The sequence below is a fragment of the Oncorhynchus clarkii genome, chromosome 8, assembly GCF_045791955.1.
Source record: "Oncorhynchus clarkii lewisi isolate Uvic-CL-2024 chromosome 8, UVic_Ocla_1.0, whole genome shotgun sequence".
NCBI lineage: Eukaryota > Metazoa > Chordata > Actinopteri > Salmoniformes > Salmonidae > Oncorhynchus > Oncorhynchus clarkii.
The window spans coordinates 39230740-39247901 of record NC_092154.1 but is presented as its reverse complement, the minus strand read 5'-3'; the positions used below and the strand labels follow the sequence as shown (position 1 = coordinate 39247901).

General features: G+C 42.5%; 1 protein-coding gene across 1 annotated transcript in view; it reads left to right on the top strand.

The window, feature by feature from the left end:
- Positions 1-14993, top strand: part of LOC139415667 (protein kinase cGMP-dependent 3) — a 32678-nt gene extending 17685 nt beyond the window's left edge. Inside the window, exons 13-20 of the mRNA XM_071163786.1 lie at positions 7154-7290; positions 7532-7621; positions 8312-8453; positions 8708-8871; positions 8992-9108; positions 9218-9280; positions 9383-9458; positions 14907-14993. Of these exons, the coding sequence (XP_071019887.1) occupies positions 7154-7290; positions 7532-7621; positions 8312-8453; positions 8708-8871; positions 8992-9108; positions 9218-9280; positions 9383-9458; positions 14907-14993 (876 nt within the window). The remainder of the gene's footprint in view (positions 1-7153; positions 7291-7531; positions 7622-8311; positions 8454-8707; positions 8872-8991; positions 9109-9217; positions 9281-9382; positions 9459-14906) is intronic.
- Positions 14994-17162: the final 2169 nt, after the last annotated feature.

Genomic DNA, 17162 nt, shown 5'->3' with positions numbered 1-17162 from the left:
GCATAGTGATGGCAGCATGATGCTGTGGGGATGTTTTGGGGATGGTATTCTCGGGGTGACGCGAGGTGTTGGGTTTGCACCATACATGGCGTTTTCCTTGATGGTCAAAAAGCACAATTTTAGTCTCATCTGACCAGAGTACCTTCTTCCATTAATTTGGGGAGTCTGCCATATGCCTTTTGGTGAACACCAAACATGTTTGCTTATTTTTTTTCTTTAAGAATTTTTTTATGGCCACTCTTCCATAAAGCCCAGTTCTGTGGAGTGTATGGCTTAAAGTAGTCCCATGGACAGATACTCCAATCTCCGCTGTGGAGTTTTGCAGCTCCTTCAGGGTTATCTCTGGTCTCTTTGTTGCCTCAGATTAATGCCCTCCTTGCCTGGTCTGTGAGTTTTGGTGGGCGGCCCTCTCTTGGCAGGTTTGTTGTGTTGTATTTTTTGCTTCCTTGTATTTTGTATGTAACTAGGCCTATGTTTTTTTTTTTTTTTAAACTTTTCTTAGGTCGTTGCAGAAAATTGTGAATTAATTGCCCCCCATCTATCTTCAGAGTTCGTACTGTTAGGTGACCTAAACTGGGATATGCTTAACACCCCGACCATCCTACAATCTAAGATAGATGCCCTCAATCTCACAAATTATCAAGGAATCTACCAGGTACAACCCCAAATCCGGAAACACGGGCACGCTCATAGATATCATCCTGACCAACCTGCCCTCTAAATACACCTCTGCTGTCTTCAACCAGGATCTCAGTGATCACTGCCTCATTGACTGCGTCCATAATGGGTCCGCGGTCAAACAACTAACCCTCATCACTGTCAAACACTCCCTAAAACACTTCAGCGAGCAGGACTTTATAATCTACCTGGCCACTGTATCCTGGAAGGATACTGACCTCATTCCGTCAGTAGTGGATGCCTGGTTAGTCTTTAAAAGTGCTTTCCTCACCATCTCAAATAAGCATGCCACATTCAAAAAATGTAGAACTAAGAACAGATATAGCCAAGATATAGCAGATATAGTCCTTGACTGCTCTTGACCAGCACAAAACATCCTGTGGCCTATTGCATTAGCAACGAATAGCCCCTGCGATATGCAACCTTTCAGGGAAGTTAGGAACCAATAGACACAGTAAGTTAGAAAAGCAGAGGCTAGCTCTTTCAAACAGAAATTTGTGTCCTGTGGCACAAATTCAAAATGTTTTGGGACACTGTAAAGTCCATGGGGAATAAGAGTACCTCCTCACAGCTGCCGACTGCACTGAGGCTAGGAAACACTGTCACCACCGATAAATCCACGATAGACGATAATTTCAACAGGCATTTTTCTATGACTGGCCATGCTTTCCACCTGGCTACCCTTATCCCGGCCAACAACTCTGCACCCCCCGCAGCACCGCTTCTCCTTCACCCAAATCCAGATAGCTGATGTTCTGAAAGAGTTGCAAAATCTGGACCCCCACAAATCAGCTGGGCTAGACAATCTGGACCATCTCTTTCTAAACTTATCTGCCACAATTGTTGCAACCCCTATTAGTAGCCTGTTCAACCTCTTTCGTGTCGTCTGAGATCCCTAAAGATTGGAAAGCTGCCACGGCCATCCCCTTCTTCAAAGAGGGAGACACACTAGACCCAAACTGTTATAGAACTATATCCACCTGCCCTGCCTTTTGAGCACTAAGTTAACAAACAGATCACAGACCATTTCTGCTTTGGTTTCTGAGCTGGTCATGGGTGCACCTAAGCCACGCTCAAGGTCCTAAACGATATCATAACAATGGACAATAAAAGACAGTACTGTGCAGCCGTCTTCATCGACCTGGCCAAGGCTTTCAACTCTGTCAATCCCCGCATTCTTATCGTAGACTCAACACCCTTGGTTTCTCAAATAACTGCCTCACCTGGTTCACCAACTGCATCTCAGATAGGGTTCAGTGAGTCAATGGGGGTGCCACAGGGTTCAATTCTCGGGCCAACTCTTTTCTCTGTATATATCAATGATGTCGCTCTTGCGGCTGGTGATTCTCTGAAACCATTCTGTACACTTCCGGCCCTTCTTTGGACTGTGTTAACACTGGAGTGATAGATGTGCAGGTAGAGATACTGGGGTGCAAAAGAGCAAAAATAAATAACAATATGGGGATGTGGTAGTTCGGTGGGCAATTTACAGATGGGCTCTGTACAGGTGCAGTGATCAGTAAGCTGCTCTGACAGCTGATGCTTAAAGTTAGTGAGGGAGATATAAATCTCCAGCTTCAGTAACTTTTGCAATTCGTTCCAGTCATTGGCAGCAGAAAACTGGAAGGAAAGGCAGCCAAAGCAGGAGTCAGCTTTGGGGATGACCAGTGAAATATACCTGTTGGAGTGCACGCTACGGCTGGGTGTTGCTATGGTGACCAGTGAGCTGAGATAAGGCGGGGCTTTACCTAGCAAAGTGTAACAGTGTCTAGGTTTGTTGTCTGAGTCAGGCGCAGGACACAGGTTTGAGGAAAAACACAAAAGTCTTTACTTAAAATATTAATACAAAAACGGAATATCTCCAACAAGGAAACATCACGTCATGACAAAACCCTCCAACACACGGTAACACAAAACATTCATGGACAAAACAGGAAGGTAGACGAGAGGTTAAATAAGGAACATAATAAGGGAATAGAAATCAGGTGTGCGTAATCAAGACAAAAGGAAACATGGATCGGTGATGACTAGAAAGCCGGTGACGTTGACCGCCGAACGCCGCCCGAACAAGGAGAGGAGCCGACCTCAGCCGAAGTCGTGACACAAAGACTTATAGATGACCTGGAGTCAGTGGGTTTGGCGACGAATATGAAGTGAGGGCCAGTCAACAAGAGCATAAAGGTCGCAGTGGTGGGTAGTATATGGGGCTTTGGTGACAAAACGGATGGTACTGTGATAGACTGCATGCAATTTACTGAGTAGAGTGTTGGAGGCTATTTTGTAAATGACATTGCCGAAATCGAGGATCGGTAGGATGGTCAGTTTTACGAGGGTATTTTGGCAGCATGAGTGAAGGATGCTTTGTTGCGAAATAGGAATCTGATTCTAGATTTAAATTTTGGATTGGAGATGCTTAATGTGAGTCTGGAAGGAGCGTTTACAGTCTAACCAGACACCTAGGTATTTGTAGTTGTCCACATATTCTAAGTCAGAACCGTCCAGAGTAGTGATCCTAGTCGGGCTGGCGGGTGCGGGCAGCGATCGGTTGCAGAGCATGCATTTAGTTTTACTAGCATTTAAGAGCAGTTGGAGGCCACGGAAGAAGTGTTGTATGGCATTGAAGCTCGTCTGGAGGTTTGTTAATGCTAAATTGTAATTATTTCACCACTATGGCCTATTTATTGCCTTATCTCCCTAATCTTACTACATTTGCACACATCGTATATAGATTATTCTATTGTGTTATTGACTGTACGTTTGTTTATCCCATGTGTAACTCTGTTTTGTTGTTTTTGTCGCGCTGCTTTGCTTTATCTTGGCCTGGTCGCAGTTGTAAATGAGAACCTGTTCCCTACTGACACCTGGTTAAAAAAGGTGAAATAAAAATATTTTAAAAAATAGAATGTATTCTCAGTCAACTTACATGATTAAATAAAAATTAAATATACTATATATTGGAATCGCCGATGTTGATTTTGGGAGGCCGCCAATACAGAAAAGGGAACAACCACTTTTTCTGTTAGTTAACTTCAATGAATCACGATCCACCATAGCATGTCAACAATGACAACGGTTGGCTACTGTTTAAGTGATAGTTTGACGGTCAAATCTGTGTATTGGTGTGTGGCCAGCAACTTTTATAGAGAGACCGCAACTAATTATTCATGCCATTTGAGAAAGAAATGTATAGCGTTCTAAGTCCTGCGACCCCAGCGCTTATGACAAAATTAACAGTACAAAACCGAAGGTATTGATCTGTTTTAAGCAATTGATCTTGTCATCATGTTTACTATAAACTTTTCACATTCTCAATCTCAGTTAAAAAGGATGTGTAATTCCCCCCAATTCGATGGGGTCAGCTTTTACAATGTAGTAGCACATACTGTCCACATCATGGAAAGTAGCATAATATAAATTAATTAGACATAGAAAATGTATATAATATCTTAATTTAGGATGACCGTAAATGTAGTAAACTCAGATTTCTCCAATAATAACATATATTTCTTACTAGTTTAACCATTAAGAAATGTAAAATAAATTCTTAAGCACAATTTAACTGGGTGCTCTAGAAAGAGCTCCCATTGTGACTTTGTAGCAGCCATTTGTTTGTCGCAACTTTCCTAGTTTTGGATCACTGTAACCACCAAACATGTCCCCTGTACCTCTCCTTTGAGAATGAAAAAAAATATGTTTCAAGGGATATGTATACTTTCAGAAGGCACTGTAGCACCAGGTTATTGCTATTGCTAGTTACTCATTCTAATACCGACTGAACCTCCATGTTAACCCTCCTGCTGTGTTCCGGTCGTACCGATTTACAAGTTTTTTCTCTGAAATATGTATTTCATTTAATCTGATTGTCATAAGGTTCCATGACTTTGTCCATACAGGGCATTTGAACATACAAAATACATTTTGATGATTTTCATTACATTTTGGGTGTTTTATTTAACTTTTGTACACCTGTGGTGTTCCTGGTCAAAAATGACTGGTCATTAGAAATTAATGGGTGAGGCGACAATTAGCGTTTAAAATTGAGTTCAGGCACATTCATCAGATGGACACACTTCCTCCCCCAGACCCCCACATGCATGTGTGTTTGAGCACACACACACACACACACACACACACACACCTACCTCACTCCCCTTCTTGGCTTCCATAGCAACCTTTCCCCAATAGAATCTTTCCCCCACCGGAACCACACCTGTTGGCATACTTACAAACAATCACATCATTGTTTCAATAATACATGGAACTTTTCTCGCAGTTCTGGTATGTAAAAGCTTTTTTGAGGCCTTGCTCACAATTCATCCTCTGGCAGCACAATAACCAAACGATATACTGTATGTGAGGCTCTTGATCATGACACTGGTGAGGAGGAGAGAGGCCAGGAAACTGACAGTGAAGATTCATTAGAGTAGGAAGTGTCAGAAGTTGAAGACAACACAGAATATGATCTAGACAAAGAGACAACCGATGTGGAACAATCCATTGATGAGGAAGAGGGCCCTGCTGAGTTTGTTGCTACATTCCGGTCAAAGAATGGGAATTTGTCCTGGTCTTCATCCCCACCTGAGAGGAGAGGTCGGCTGTCGGCTGAAAATGCTATAAGGATGACCCCAGAGCCAAGGAGATATGCCATATCCTGGGTTGATGACATACAGTTGAAGTTGGAAGTTTGGAAGAACTGTTTGGCCATAATGACCATTGTTATATTTGGAGGAAAAAGGGGGAGGCTTGCAAGCCATAAAACTCCATCCCAACAGTGAAGAACGGGGGTGGCAGCGTCATGTTGTTGGGGGTGCTTTGCTGCAGGAGGGACTGGTGCACTTCACAAGATAGATGGCATCATGAGGAAGAAAAATTGTGGATATTGTTACGTTCGTCGATGGAAGAATCGGACCAAGGTGCAGCGAGGTAGGCGTACATTTTAAATTATTAAAGAACACTGAAAAAACACCAAAACTAAACTTAACGTCTAGTAGGGATAAACAGCACAGTATCAAAAACAGGATGCCACAAACTACAGGTGGAAAAAGGCTGCCTAAGTATGATCCCCAATCAGAACCATACCCGGCCAACAAAGAAATAGAAAACATTGATTGCTCACCCTAGTCACACCCTGACCTAACCAAATAGAGAATTAACTTCTTGATGCACCCATCCCGTTAGCGGGATCATTTGTCAACATCCGCTGAATTGCAGAGCGCCAAATTCAAATTAAATTACTAAAAATATTTAATTTCATGAAATCATAAGTGCAATATAGCAAAACACAGCTTAGCTTGTTGTTAACCACCTGGCGTGTCAGATTTTAAAAAAAAATTCGTCGAAAGTCTACCGAGCGTTTATGTAAGGACATCTCTCTCAGCAGACAAAACATTACAAACAGCTAGCAGCCAAGTAGATTGGTCACAAAAGTCAGAAAAGCAATAAAATTAATTGCTTACTTTTTATGATCTTCGGATGTTTGCACTCACGAGACTCCCAGTTACACACTAAATGTTCCTTTTGTTTGATAAAGATCATTTTTATATCCAAAAACCTCAATTTGGTTGGCGCGTTATGTTCAGAAATCAACAGGCTCGAGCGATCACGACCGGTGCAGACGAAAATTCCAAATTGTATCCCGTAAAGTTCGTAGAAACATGTCAAATGTTTTTTATAATCAACCCTCAGGTTGTTTTAACAATAAATAATTGATAATATTTCAACTGGACTGTGCCTTCTTCAATAGGAGAGAGAGAGAAAATGTCTGCTCCAAGCTGTTGCGCATGCAAAACACTGCTGGCATCCAGCCATCCAATGAAGCGATGTGATCTTTCTCGCTCATTTTTCAAAATAAAAGCCTGAAAATATGTCTAAAGACTTTTCACACCATGTGTAAGCCATAGGAAAATGAATCTGGTTGATATCCCTTTAAATGGAGGGAAGGCATGCAATGGAACAGGGAGCTTTCAAAATAAGAGGCACTTCCTAGTTGGATTTTCCTCAGGTTTTTGCCTGCAATTCCAGTTATGTTATACTCACAGACAATATTTTGAGAGTTTTGGAAACTTTAGAGTGTTTTCTATCCTAATCTGACAATTACAGTGGGGCAAAAAAGTATTTAGTCAGCCACCAATTGTGCAAGTTCTCCCGCTTAAAAAGATGAGAGAGGCCTGTAATTTTCATCATAGGTACACTTCAACTATGACAGACAAAATGAGGGATAAAAATCCAGAAAATCAAATTGTAGGATTTTTAATGAATTTATTTGCAAATTATGGTGGAAAATAAGTATTTGGACAATAACAAAAGTTTATCTCAATACTTGCACTGAAGTCTAATAAAACAGATCACACAATCTTCGTATTATCAACTGATGAAAGCTTACTGTTCCCTTTAACGTGCTAGAAAGCTAAATTCAATGTTAAATGGCTCTTTTTAGATCAAAAGTTTAACTGTTGTTTGTTGTTGTTTTCCACAGGTGACCACTCTGCATCATGGAAAGTACTTTGCCATGAAGCGGGTCAGTAAGAAACACATTGTTGCCAAGCGACAGGAGGAGCATGTCCTGTTTGAGAAGAGGATCCTCAAAGCCATCAAGAGTGACTTCATTGTCAGGTGATTGTGGGGTGCTAGGTGACCGCTGACCTCTAACCTTTAATTGACATCCAAGCATCATTATTTAAGCTCACACTTAAATCCTCTTTCTTCCCTTGTCAATCGATGGCTTTCATTTGTCACTTAAAGTACCATGAAATATAAAGAAAAATCAGCAGACACTGCTGTAGCCCTCAAAGTTCCAGGAGGACAGAGGATACTGTACCAACTTTAACCCTGTTTTCTCTCTCTTGATGTTCAGGCTCCATTCTGCCTTCAAAGACACTCGCTACATCTACATGATTATGGAGTTCTGTGTAGGAGGGGAAATCTGGACCAAGCTGAAAGAAGTGTGAGGAAACAGTGCTGACTAAGGGCGTTTTCACACACAGTTTTGAGCTATAGAATCAGAGTTTGACTATTTTGTTACATTGTATTTTTTTTTCCATTTGATTCCATTGGTTTCACATTGCCAAATGTCAAATGAACAAAAATGTCTAAACAAAACCACATGTCCATGCAAGTAATTTGCTATTTAACAAACATTCTCACATTTCTCCATTTATGATTATAATGAAGCGTCACTTGTGTGTCCCAATCTTCATATTACTTTCGCTTTGGTTTTCCAACAAGTTGCGGGAGCATCAGATACACTCATAAATGCGTTGCTACTCACAGAATGTTTCAGAGATCTGAAGTTATGATGCTGTGTGCATTTCATAAGATGCTGGGAGTTCAACAACCAATAATAATGTGCGACTCTGGTTCTTTTCCTGTGTTTGGTCTGAACCACACCACGGTACGAATTAAATCGGACCAAGACCACCGTTTTTGAATGAACCATGATGCACTGTTTAGTGCGCTCCCAAGTGCCGAACTAAGGGGGTAAATGCACCAGTTTGGAAAAAAGCAACCTAACCATTTTGGAGTGAAATCCCCCTAAGTCTTCTCATTCAGATAAACACAACTGAGGTTGTGGATTCTTCAAGACATTTAATTAAGATCAAAATTGTATTGTCTGCATTGTCTCTGTTTTTTACAGTGGGCGATTTGATGAGCCCATTGCTGTATTCTGCGCTGCCTGTGTAGTGGAGGCCTACGCCTACCTCCATAAAAAGGGCATCATGTACAGAGACCTCAAGCCTGAGAATCTGATGCTGGATGCCAAGGGCTACGTTAAACTGGTAGGTGCTACATTACGCTTTCCCTCTTTCACTGCTTCAACCTCGTGTACGTTTTATCTCGTCACATGTTTCTGTGTATGTGCCTTCTAATCTCGGCATCCAGAAGTAAATCTTGCTTGCATGTGAACTGTCCAGCTATGAACGTTAATGTATATCACAAGAGACTATGTACTTGCGACGCCAAATAGTTAATGCATTCATAACTCTTGTTTGGATATGTGTGGGGGTTTGAATGTGTGTGTTTTTACACCTAGGTGGACTTTGGCTTTGCTAAGGAGTTAGTGCACGGTAATAAGACCTACTCATTCTGTGGTACTCCGGAATACATGGCCCCAGAAATCATCCAGAACCAGGGACATGACTTTGCTGCTGACTTCTGGTCCCTGGGCATCCTAGTCTATGAGCTGCTGGTGGGGAGGTACTGTACACATCCACACAGAAAGATTTAAAGCAGCTAGATATTTCAGTTAACAATTCTTAATTTTTGTAAAGTATTATCTAAAATACTGTTTTACCCTCAGACTGTTTTACCTTTCAGCCCTCCATTCTCCAGTTCCGAGCCCGCGAAGATCTACCCTAAAATTTTGGACGGGGTGCTCAAGTTCCCACCTTACATGGGCGAGGGGGCCAAGTCCCTCATCAGTAAACTGTGCAGGTGAGAGATGGGCCACCCTATGTTCTGGGGTGTTAGGTGCTGTTCTAACTATGTCTCAGTTAAGTGTAAGTGTTTTGATTGGTTATTGATGTTGTGTTATGGCCCATAGGCCTCGACCGGGTCAGAGGCTGGGAAACACCAAAAATGGGATTAAAGATGTACGCCACCACAGGTAACAATGATGACCCAACCGTCCAGTGTGTATGACCCATTATTTGGTCTCTCTCTCTCTGAGGACTCTCACCCGCTCCCCATTTCCTGTGTTCCACTCTAGGTGGTTCAGCAGTATGAACTGGCACAAGCTGCGTGTGGGCCAGGTGGAGGCTCCTACAATCAGACTCATACGCAAGGTCAGTCTAGCCACAGCAGGTAACTTTAAAAGGTGTCCTTCATAGGATTTATAAATGGGTATGAATACTTTATCATTTTTAGGGACATTAGTTTGTACACTCTATGGTCTATAACGGCTATTGCCAAACTGGGGTATGTGTACCCCCAGGTATAAGCACAATCCGCCGCGGTATGCCAAATAAAAATGTGGTTGATATTTTCAAAAAGTCAATTCAGATTTGTTTCTCGCCTGAGTAGCCTCGTTTCACTGCCAAAAAAAATTACAATTAAACCACCTAGGTCAAATATGTAGCCTAGTCAAGTAATTAACATCCAATCACATTGCGGCAGGGTAGCCTAGTGGTTAGATCGTTGGACTAGTAACCGAAAGGTTGCAAGTTCAAATCCCCAAGCTGACAAGGTAAAAATCTGTTGTTCAGCCCCTGTTAACCCAAGGCTGTCATTGAAAATAAGAATTGCTTGCCTAGTTAAATAAAGGTTAAAACATTAACTGTTACTCTCTCGTGGGAATTCCAATAACGGTCTGTATGTAGCCAAACGTAGATGCTGCTCATTCTGGGTAAATGGTCCAAAAAAGTAAGGCCTGCCTATATAGAGAAAGATACCAACTCTACTGGTAGTACTAGTACTACACCATCATCAATGGAGGCTCCGTGCCATGGATCCTCACTGGAGGCTCCAGGCCATGGATCATCACTGGAGGCTTTGTACTATGCATGGATCATTACTGGAGGCTTCGGGCCATGGATCATCACTGGAGGCTTCGTGCCATGGATCATCACTGGAGTGAGGAGACATATAGGCTGCCACAGGGCTTACCAGGCTGGGGAGACATACTGGAGGCAGGATATCCTGGGCCGTAGAGACGCACTGGCGGCCAGATGTGCTGTGCCGCACCATCCGTCCAGGCTGGATGCCCACTCTAGCCTTGCCGATGCGGCGAGCTGGAATGTAGCGTAGTACCACACTCCCTACGGTAAGCACGAGGAGTTAGCTCAGGTCTCCAACCTGACTTAGCCAATCTCCTTGTGTGCCTCCCCAATTTTTTTGGGGGGGGCTGCCTCTCGTGCCTGCTCCGCTGTGCCAACTCCTCGTATTGTCGCCGCTCTGCTTTCGCCGCCTTGGACACCGATACTCTCCAGCCTATGCCCAGGGTCCCTTACCTTCCAAGATCTCCTCCCATGTCCATTCCTACAGGAAATGCTGCTCCTCGTAGCCACGCCGCATGGTGGGTAGTTCTGTCACGAACGTCGTCAGGGAAATGACCGGACCAAGGTGCAGTGCTGTGAGCGTACATTTATTTTGATTTTGAATGTCGCCAACAAAAACAAGAAAGAACAAAAACTAACGTGAAGCTTACTAGGACTATACAGGCCACTAACAAAGTCAACTACCCACTATTAAGGTGGAAAACAGGCTGCCTAAGTATGATTCCCAATCAGAGACAACGATAGACAGCTGTCCCTTATTGAGAACCATACCCGGCCAAAACATAGAAACAGAAAACATAGAAATAAAGAAACTAGAATTCCCACCCTAGTCACACCCTGGCCTAACCAAAATAGAGAATAAAAGCCTCTCTATGGCCAGGGCGTGACAAGTAAGACTTATATAAAAGCAACAGATACCATTAATATGAAGGGGCTAGAAGAATCTTCAATTTTTATTTATATACATATATTTAAATTTAACCTTTATTTTACTAGGCAAGTCAGTTAAGAACACATTCTTATGGCCTACAACGGCCAACATTGGGACTATTGTGCACCTCCCTATGGGACTCCCAATAACGACCGGTTGTGATATTGGCTGGATTCGAACCAGGAGTTTTTGCCCCTATAACACAGCCATCCACCACCGCAAGAAAGGTTTTGATGCAGCGACATATGAACACCACAGCGGACTCTTACCCCTACGGTTTCCCAAAAGCCGCGAGTCAACCCAAATTTATTTTCAACAGCTGTTGTCTTTTTAGTGAAAACATTTTTCCAGCAATAGGTTTTCACACTTTATAAAGATCAAGTGACATTCATGTTACAGATTGAGTGGTAAGGGACAGTCAGAAATGTACTGGTGGGTGTGGGGACCACTAATACAAATAACTGTAGCGACCCTGTGTTTATAAATGTGGATATTGACTTTGCCACAGCATGCTTTTGTGGCACAGTTGATGCCATGCAGGGCTACGGGCCAGAAAGTTGAGGGTTCACCGACCACCACGGACGGGCTCACTCTCCTGCCTGTTTCATTACACTACGATCAGAGCTGGCAGCAGACAATGATTCTGATGCCATGTTTATAAATATATAAAATATATGCAATGAATTTTTCACCAACAGATTTCTGTGCCAATGCACAAACATCAAACTAAGCATACCGTCTTCGAGCACTTTAATATTGGTTTGTGTTTTCAACACCACAAATTCGAGCAAGGGTTGCCTTCCATAGAGATATCAGAGATTGTAACATTCTCTGCTTCACGGAAAAATGGCTCTCTCTGGATATGTTGTCGGAATCGGCTCCACCACCGTGCTTTTCCATCGAGCTGTACGTTGACTCGGTGAGTGCTTTTATAAGGAAGTGCATTGGAGATGTACCCACTGTGACTATTAAAACCTACCCTAACCAGAAACCGTGGATGGATGGCAGCATTCGCGCAAAACTGAAAGCGCGATCCACCTCTTTTAACCATGGAAAGAGGTCTGGAAATATGACTAAATATAAACAGTATAGTTATTCCCTCCACAAGGCAATCAAACAAGCGAAATGCCAGTACAGGAACAAGGTGGATTCGCAAATCAACTGCTTGGACACGAGACGCATGTGGCAGGGTCTACAGGAAATCAAGGACAACAAAAAGAAAACCAGCCATGTCACGGACACCAACGTCACACTTCCAGACAAACTAAACACCTTCTTTGCCCACTGAGGATAATACAGTGCCACCATGGCGGACCGCTAACAAGGACTGTGCCCCCACCTCTCCTTCTCCGTGGCTGATGTGAGTAAAACATTTTAAATCAATCATGGACTTCAGAAAACAGCAGAGGGAGCACTCTTCCTATCCACATCGACGGGACAGCAGTGGAGAAGGTGGAAAAGTTTAAGTTCCTAAGTGTACACATTACAGACAAACTGAAATGGTTCACCCACACAGACAGTGTGGTAAATAAGGTGCACCTGCACCTCTTCAACCTCAGGAGGCTGAAGAGATTTGGCTTGTTCCCCAATACCCTGCCAACTTTTAGACATGCACAATCGAGAGCATCCTGTCAGGCTGGTACGGCAACTGCACCGCCCTCAACCGCAAGGCTCTCCAGAGGGTGGTGCTGTCTGCACAACGTATCACCCGGGGCAAACTACCTGCCCTCCATGACACCTACAGCACCCGATGTCACAGGAAGGCCAAAAAGATCATCAAGGACATCAACCACCCAAGCTACTGCTTGTTCACACCGCTACCATCCAGAAGGCTAGGTCAGCACAGGTGCATCAAAGCTGGGACCGAGAGACTGAAAAACAGCTTCTATCTCAAGGCCATCAGACTGCTAAGCAGCATTCACAAACTCAGAGAGGCTGCTGCCTATATTGTGACCCAAACAATGCAACTTTAATAAATGGATCGCTAGTCACTTCATACAATGCCACTCTAAACAATGCCACTTTAATAATGTTTACATATCTTACATTACTCATATCACATGCATATACTGTATTTTATACCATCTATTGCACCTTGCCTATGCCGCTCGGCCATCGCTTATCCATATATGTTCATATTCTCATTCACCCATTTAGATGTGTGTATTAGGTTGTTGTTGGGAATAGTTAGATTACTTCTTAGATATTTCTGCACTGTCGGAACTAGAAGCACAAGCATTTCGCTTCACTCACATTAAATTAACATCTCCCAACCATGTGTATGTGACAAGTAAAATCTGATTTGATTTGAAATAGACTATGTAAATCTCGACAAACAGAAAATACTTCCCTCCCTACCTTGTAGGCCTACCTAGTATCCAAGACTTGGCTTGACAATCTCTGAATGTCATTAAACTTTTTGTTATTTTGTAACAGATGTTTCTTTCCATTCATGAAATGGCTGTTACACAGTTTGGATTGATAGATTTTATTTGTCCTAAAAAATTAATATACACACATTCTGCAATGTAGATGTAGGAGAACAGTGGCTAGAAAACATTTCCTAGAAAGGCAGCAACCTAGGAAGAAACCTAGAGAGAAACAGGTCAGGGTTTCATAGCCAATGGCAGAAGTGCAGAAACTGGATCAGCAGCACAACCAGATGGACCAGTTAGACTGGGGATGGGGACAGCCAGGAGTCATCAAGCCATGGTGCTAGGGCATTTGCAACCAAGAGTAGAATTTTGTACTAATTTGAAAACAAAATGCAATTATTCATAGCATTTTGGTGTGGAAGGCTAGTCTAGGCAGGATAATTGTACAAGATCAATAGGGGAGCTTTTTGAGCTGCATGTATCATGTCTTCACTGTTCTTTTATGCATATAATGATGCACCTGGCCTCTCAGGTGGATATCAGCTATTCCTATTTGTTCTTGTGGATTCATAATGATAATTGATGCAGCTTTGAATGCTTTTATGCGTGGTATGGTCGCTACTTAGCCTACCGCAGATCTGGACAAATGATCCACCTACCACTATTGTCACTATGTATCACGTTTCAGGAGAAGACACAGATGCAGACAGTGTCGAAGTAACACACGTTTATTAATAGAACAGGGGGCTGGCAAAATGACAGGTCAAGGGCAGGAATAGATCAGTAATTCAGATCAGAGTCCAAAAGGTACAGAATGGCAGGCAGGCTCAGGGTCAGGGCAGGCAGAATGGTTAAAACCGTGAAAACTAGAAAAAGACAGGAGCAAGGGGAAAACTGCTGGTAGGCTTGACGAACAAAACTAGCTGGCAACAGACAGAGAGCACCGGTATAAATACACTGGGGATAATGGGGAAGATAGGTGACACCTGGAGGGGTTGGAGACAAGCACAAAGACAGTTGAAACAGATCAGGGTGTGACACTGCGAATGGTGGATAGAGGGCAGGATAGACAGTTAGACTGGTTGACAATATTATGGTATAGTAAAAGTTAGCGTGTGGAAAAGCATAGTGCACATTAATATATGGGAGGTGCATGCAAGCAGATGAGGAAATTTGACTAGGATGGAAGAAAGTATATAAGAAATCCACAAAAGAGCTAATGTAAACCAGGGAAAAGAGACACACTCCCCTGTGCCCAATAAAAAAAACACACAACCCTCCCCAAAGCATAAAAATATGTTCGATTACCCTCCCCTATTTTGGACCTCAGTAAATGTGTTTTGCCCTTAAGTAGCTGCCATATCCAGTGTGACCGTCATTCCCAGGCAGCCAATGATATGAGCTCCCCTTCCCCCCCCTCTTTTCCTCCAGGGTCCGTGCTACATCAACTTTGATCGCTTCCCCTTCGACCAGGCTCTGGCTGATGAGGAGTTCTCCGGCTGGGACAAAAACCTCTGACTTGAACCAGAACCTGAAGCAGTCCAAGTGAGTCAGAGTTCAGAGGTCACGGGTTCACTGATAGATCTATCCAGATCAGACTACTTCTTGGTGACATTGGTTTACCCCTTACCTTTAAGACTCTGAACGCAATGTAGCGGTAGGGACTCGTGTGCTCATTGAAAGCTGTATGTGTGTGTTGTGCCCCAAAGAAAGATGAATTAATTTAAAAAAAGTTTGGATGTAATGTCTCATGCTGGACAAAGATATGGTTTTACCGTTGACCCTCATTGTACTTTGTAATTTAGGATGGCATTATTGTTAGTATCTGTTGCTTGTAACATATACTGACGGTATAGAATACTCAATGTATGTGTTTCACATTAAAATAAATGTATACGTCACCAATGTCCCTTAAATGTATACATAGAGGAGAAAAGGTGCTTCAGTACATGTCAACACTGCTGGGTGGAGGCTGAACAGGAATGCAGAGTCTGTTCTAAATGGAATCCTATACTGTGGTTTGGTACAGAGCACAGGTTTGGTATGACGTCAAGTGCTATGTAGTATTTGAACATCATTACACACTTCCTCAGTGTCTGTTAGCTTGACTTAAGCTATTTTACTTGACTGTGGTGAATCAATCAAGTCATCAGACCTCTAAGGACAAACAACTCTTATCAGAAGGGAATAAAACAACAAATCAATATGCCTAATCTGTGATGGTGGTCTGAAGTACATCTGATTTATGTTGGATTAAAAACGAACTGGATGATTGATCAACATGTTTGGTACAAGGGGAGTACAAATTGCCATTGACAATACTACTATTATGATTAATAATCTTTTGTATATGCTGCCAAGGACAGATTCCAGTGTTTGTTACTGCTGTTTTTCATTTTGTGTATATCTTCCAGGCCATCTTTGTATACTGAACAAAATATAAATGAAACAGTGTTGGTTTCATGTTTCATGAACTGAAATAAAAGATCCCAGACATTTTCAATACACACATTTGTTTACATCCCTACTAGTGAGTATTTCTTCTTTGCCAAGAAAATCCATCCACCTGACAAGTGATGCACATCAAGAAGCTAATAAAACAGCATGATAATTACAAAGGTGCACCTTGTGCTGGGAACAATAAAAGGCCATTCTAAAATGTGCAGTTTTGTCACAGAACACAATGCCAAAGATGTCTCAAGTTGAGGGAGAGTGCAATTGGCATGCTGACTGCAGGAATTCTACCAGAGCTGTTGCCAGAGAACTGAATATTAATTTGTCTACCATAAACTGCCTCCAATGTTGTTTTAGGGAATTTGGCAGTATGTCCAACTGGCCTCACAACCGCAGACCACGTGTATTGGGTCGTGTGGGCGAGCGGTTTGCTGATGACAATTTGAATGCACACAGATACCTTGATGAGATCCTGAGGCCCATTGTCTAGCCATTCATCCGCCTCAATCACCTCATGTTTCAGCATGATAATACACAGCCCCATGTCGCAAGGATCTTTACACAATTCCTGAAAGCTGAAAGTGTCCCAGTTCTTCCATGGCCTGCATACTCACAAGACATGTCACCCATTGAGCATGTTTGGGATGCTCTGGATCGACGTGTATGGCAGCGTGTTCCAGTTCCCACCAATATCCAGCAACTTCGCATAGCCGTTGAAGAAGAGTGGGACAACATTCCACAGGCCACAATCAATAGCCTGATCAATTCTATGCAAAGGAGATGTGTCACACTGCATGAGGGAAATGTTGGTCACACCAGATACTGACGTGTTTTCTGATCCACGTCCCTACCTTTTTTTTATGTATCTGTGACCAACAGATGCATATCTGTATTCAGTCACGTGAAATCCATAGATTAGGGCCTAATTTATTTATTTCAATTGACTGATTTCCTTATATGAACTGTAACTCAGTAAAACCTTTGAAATTGTTGCATGTTGCATTTATATTTTTATTTAGTATAAATAACAATTTTCTCTTAAGACTCACCTGGTTAAATCAAATCAAATTAAAGTTCATTTGTCATGTGTGCTGAATACAACAGACCTTACAGTGAAATGCTTACTTACAGGCTCTAACCAATAGTGCAAAAAAGGTGTTAGGTGAACAATGGGTAAGTAAAGAAATAAAACAACAGTAAAAAGACAGCCTATATACAGTAGCGAGGCTACGT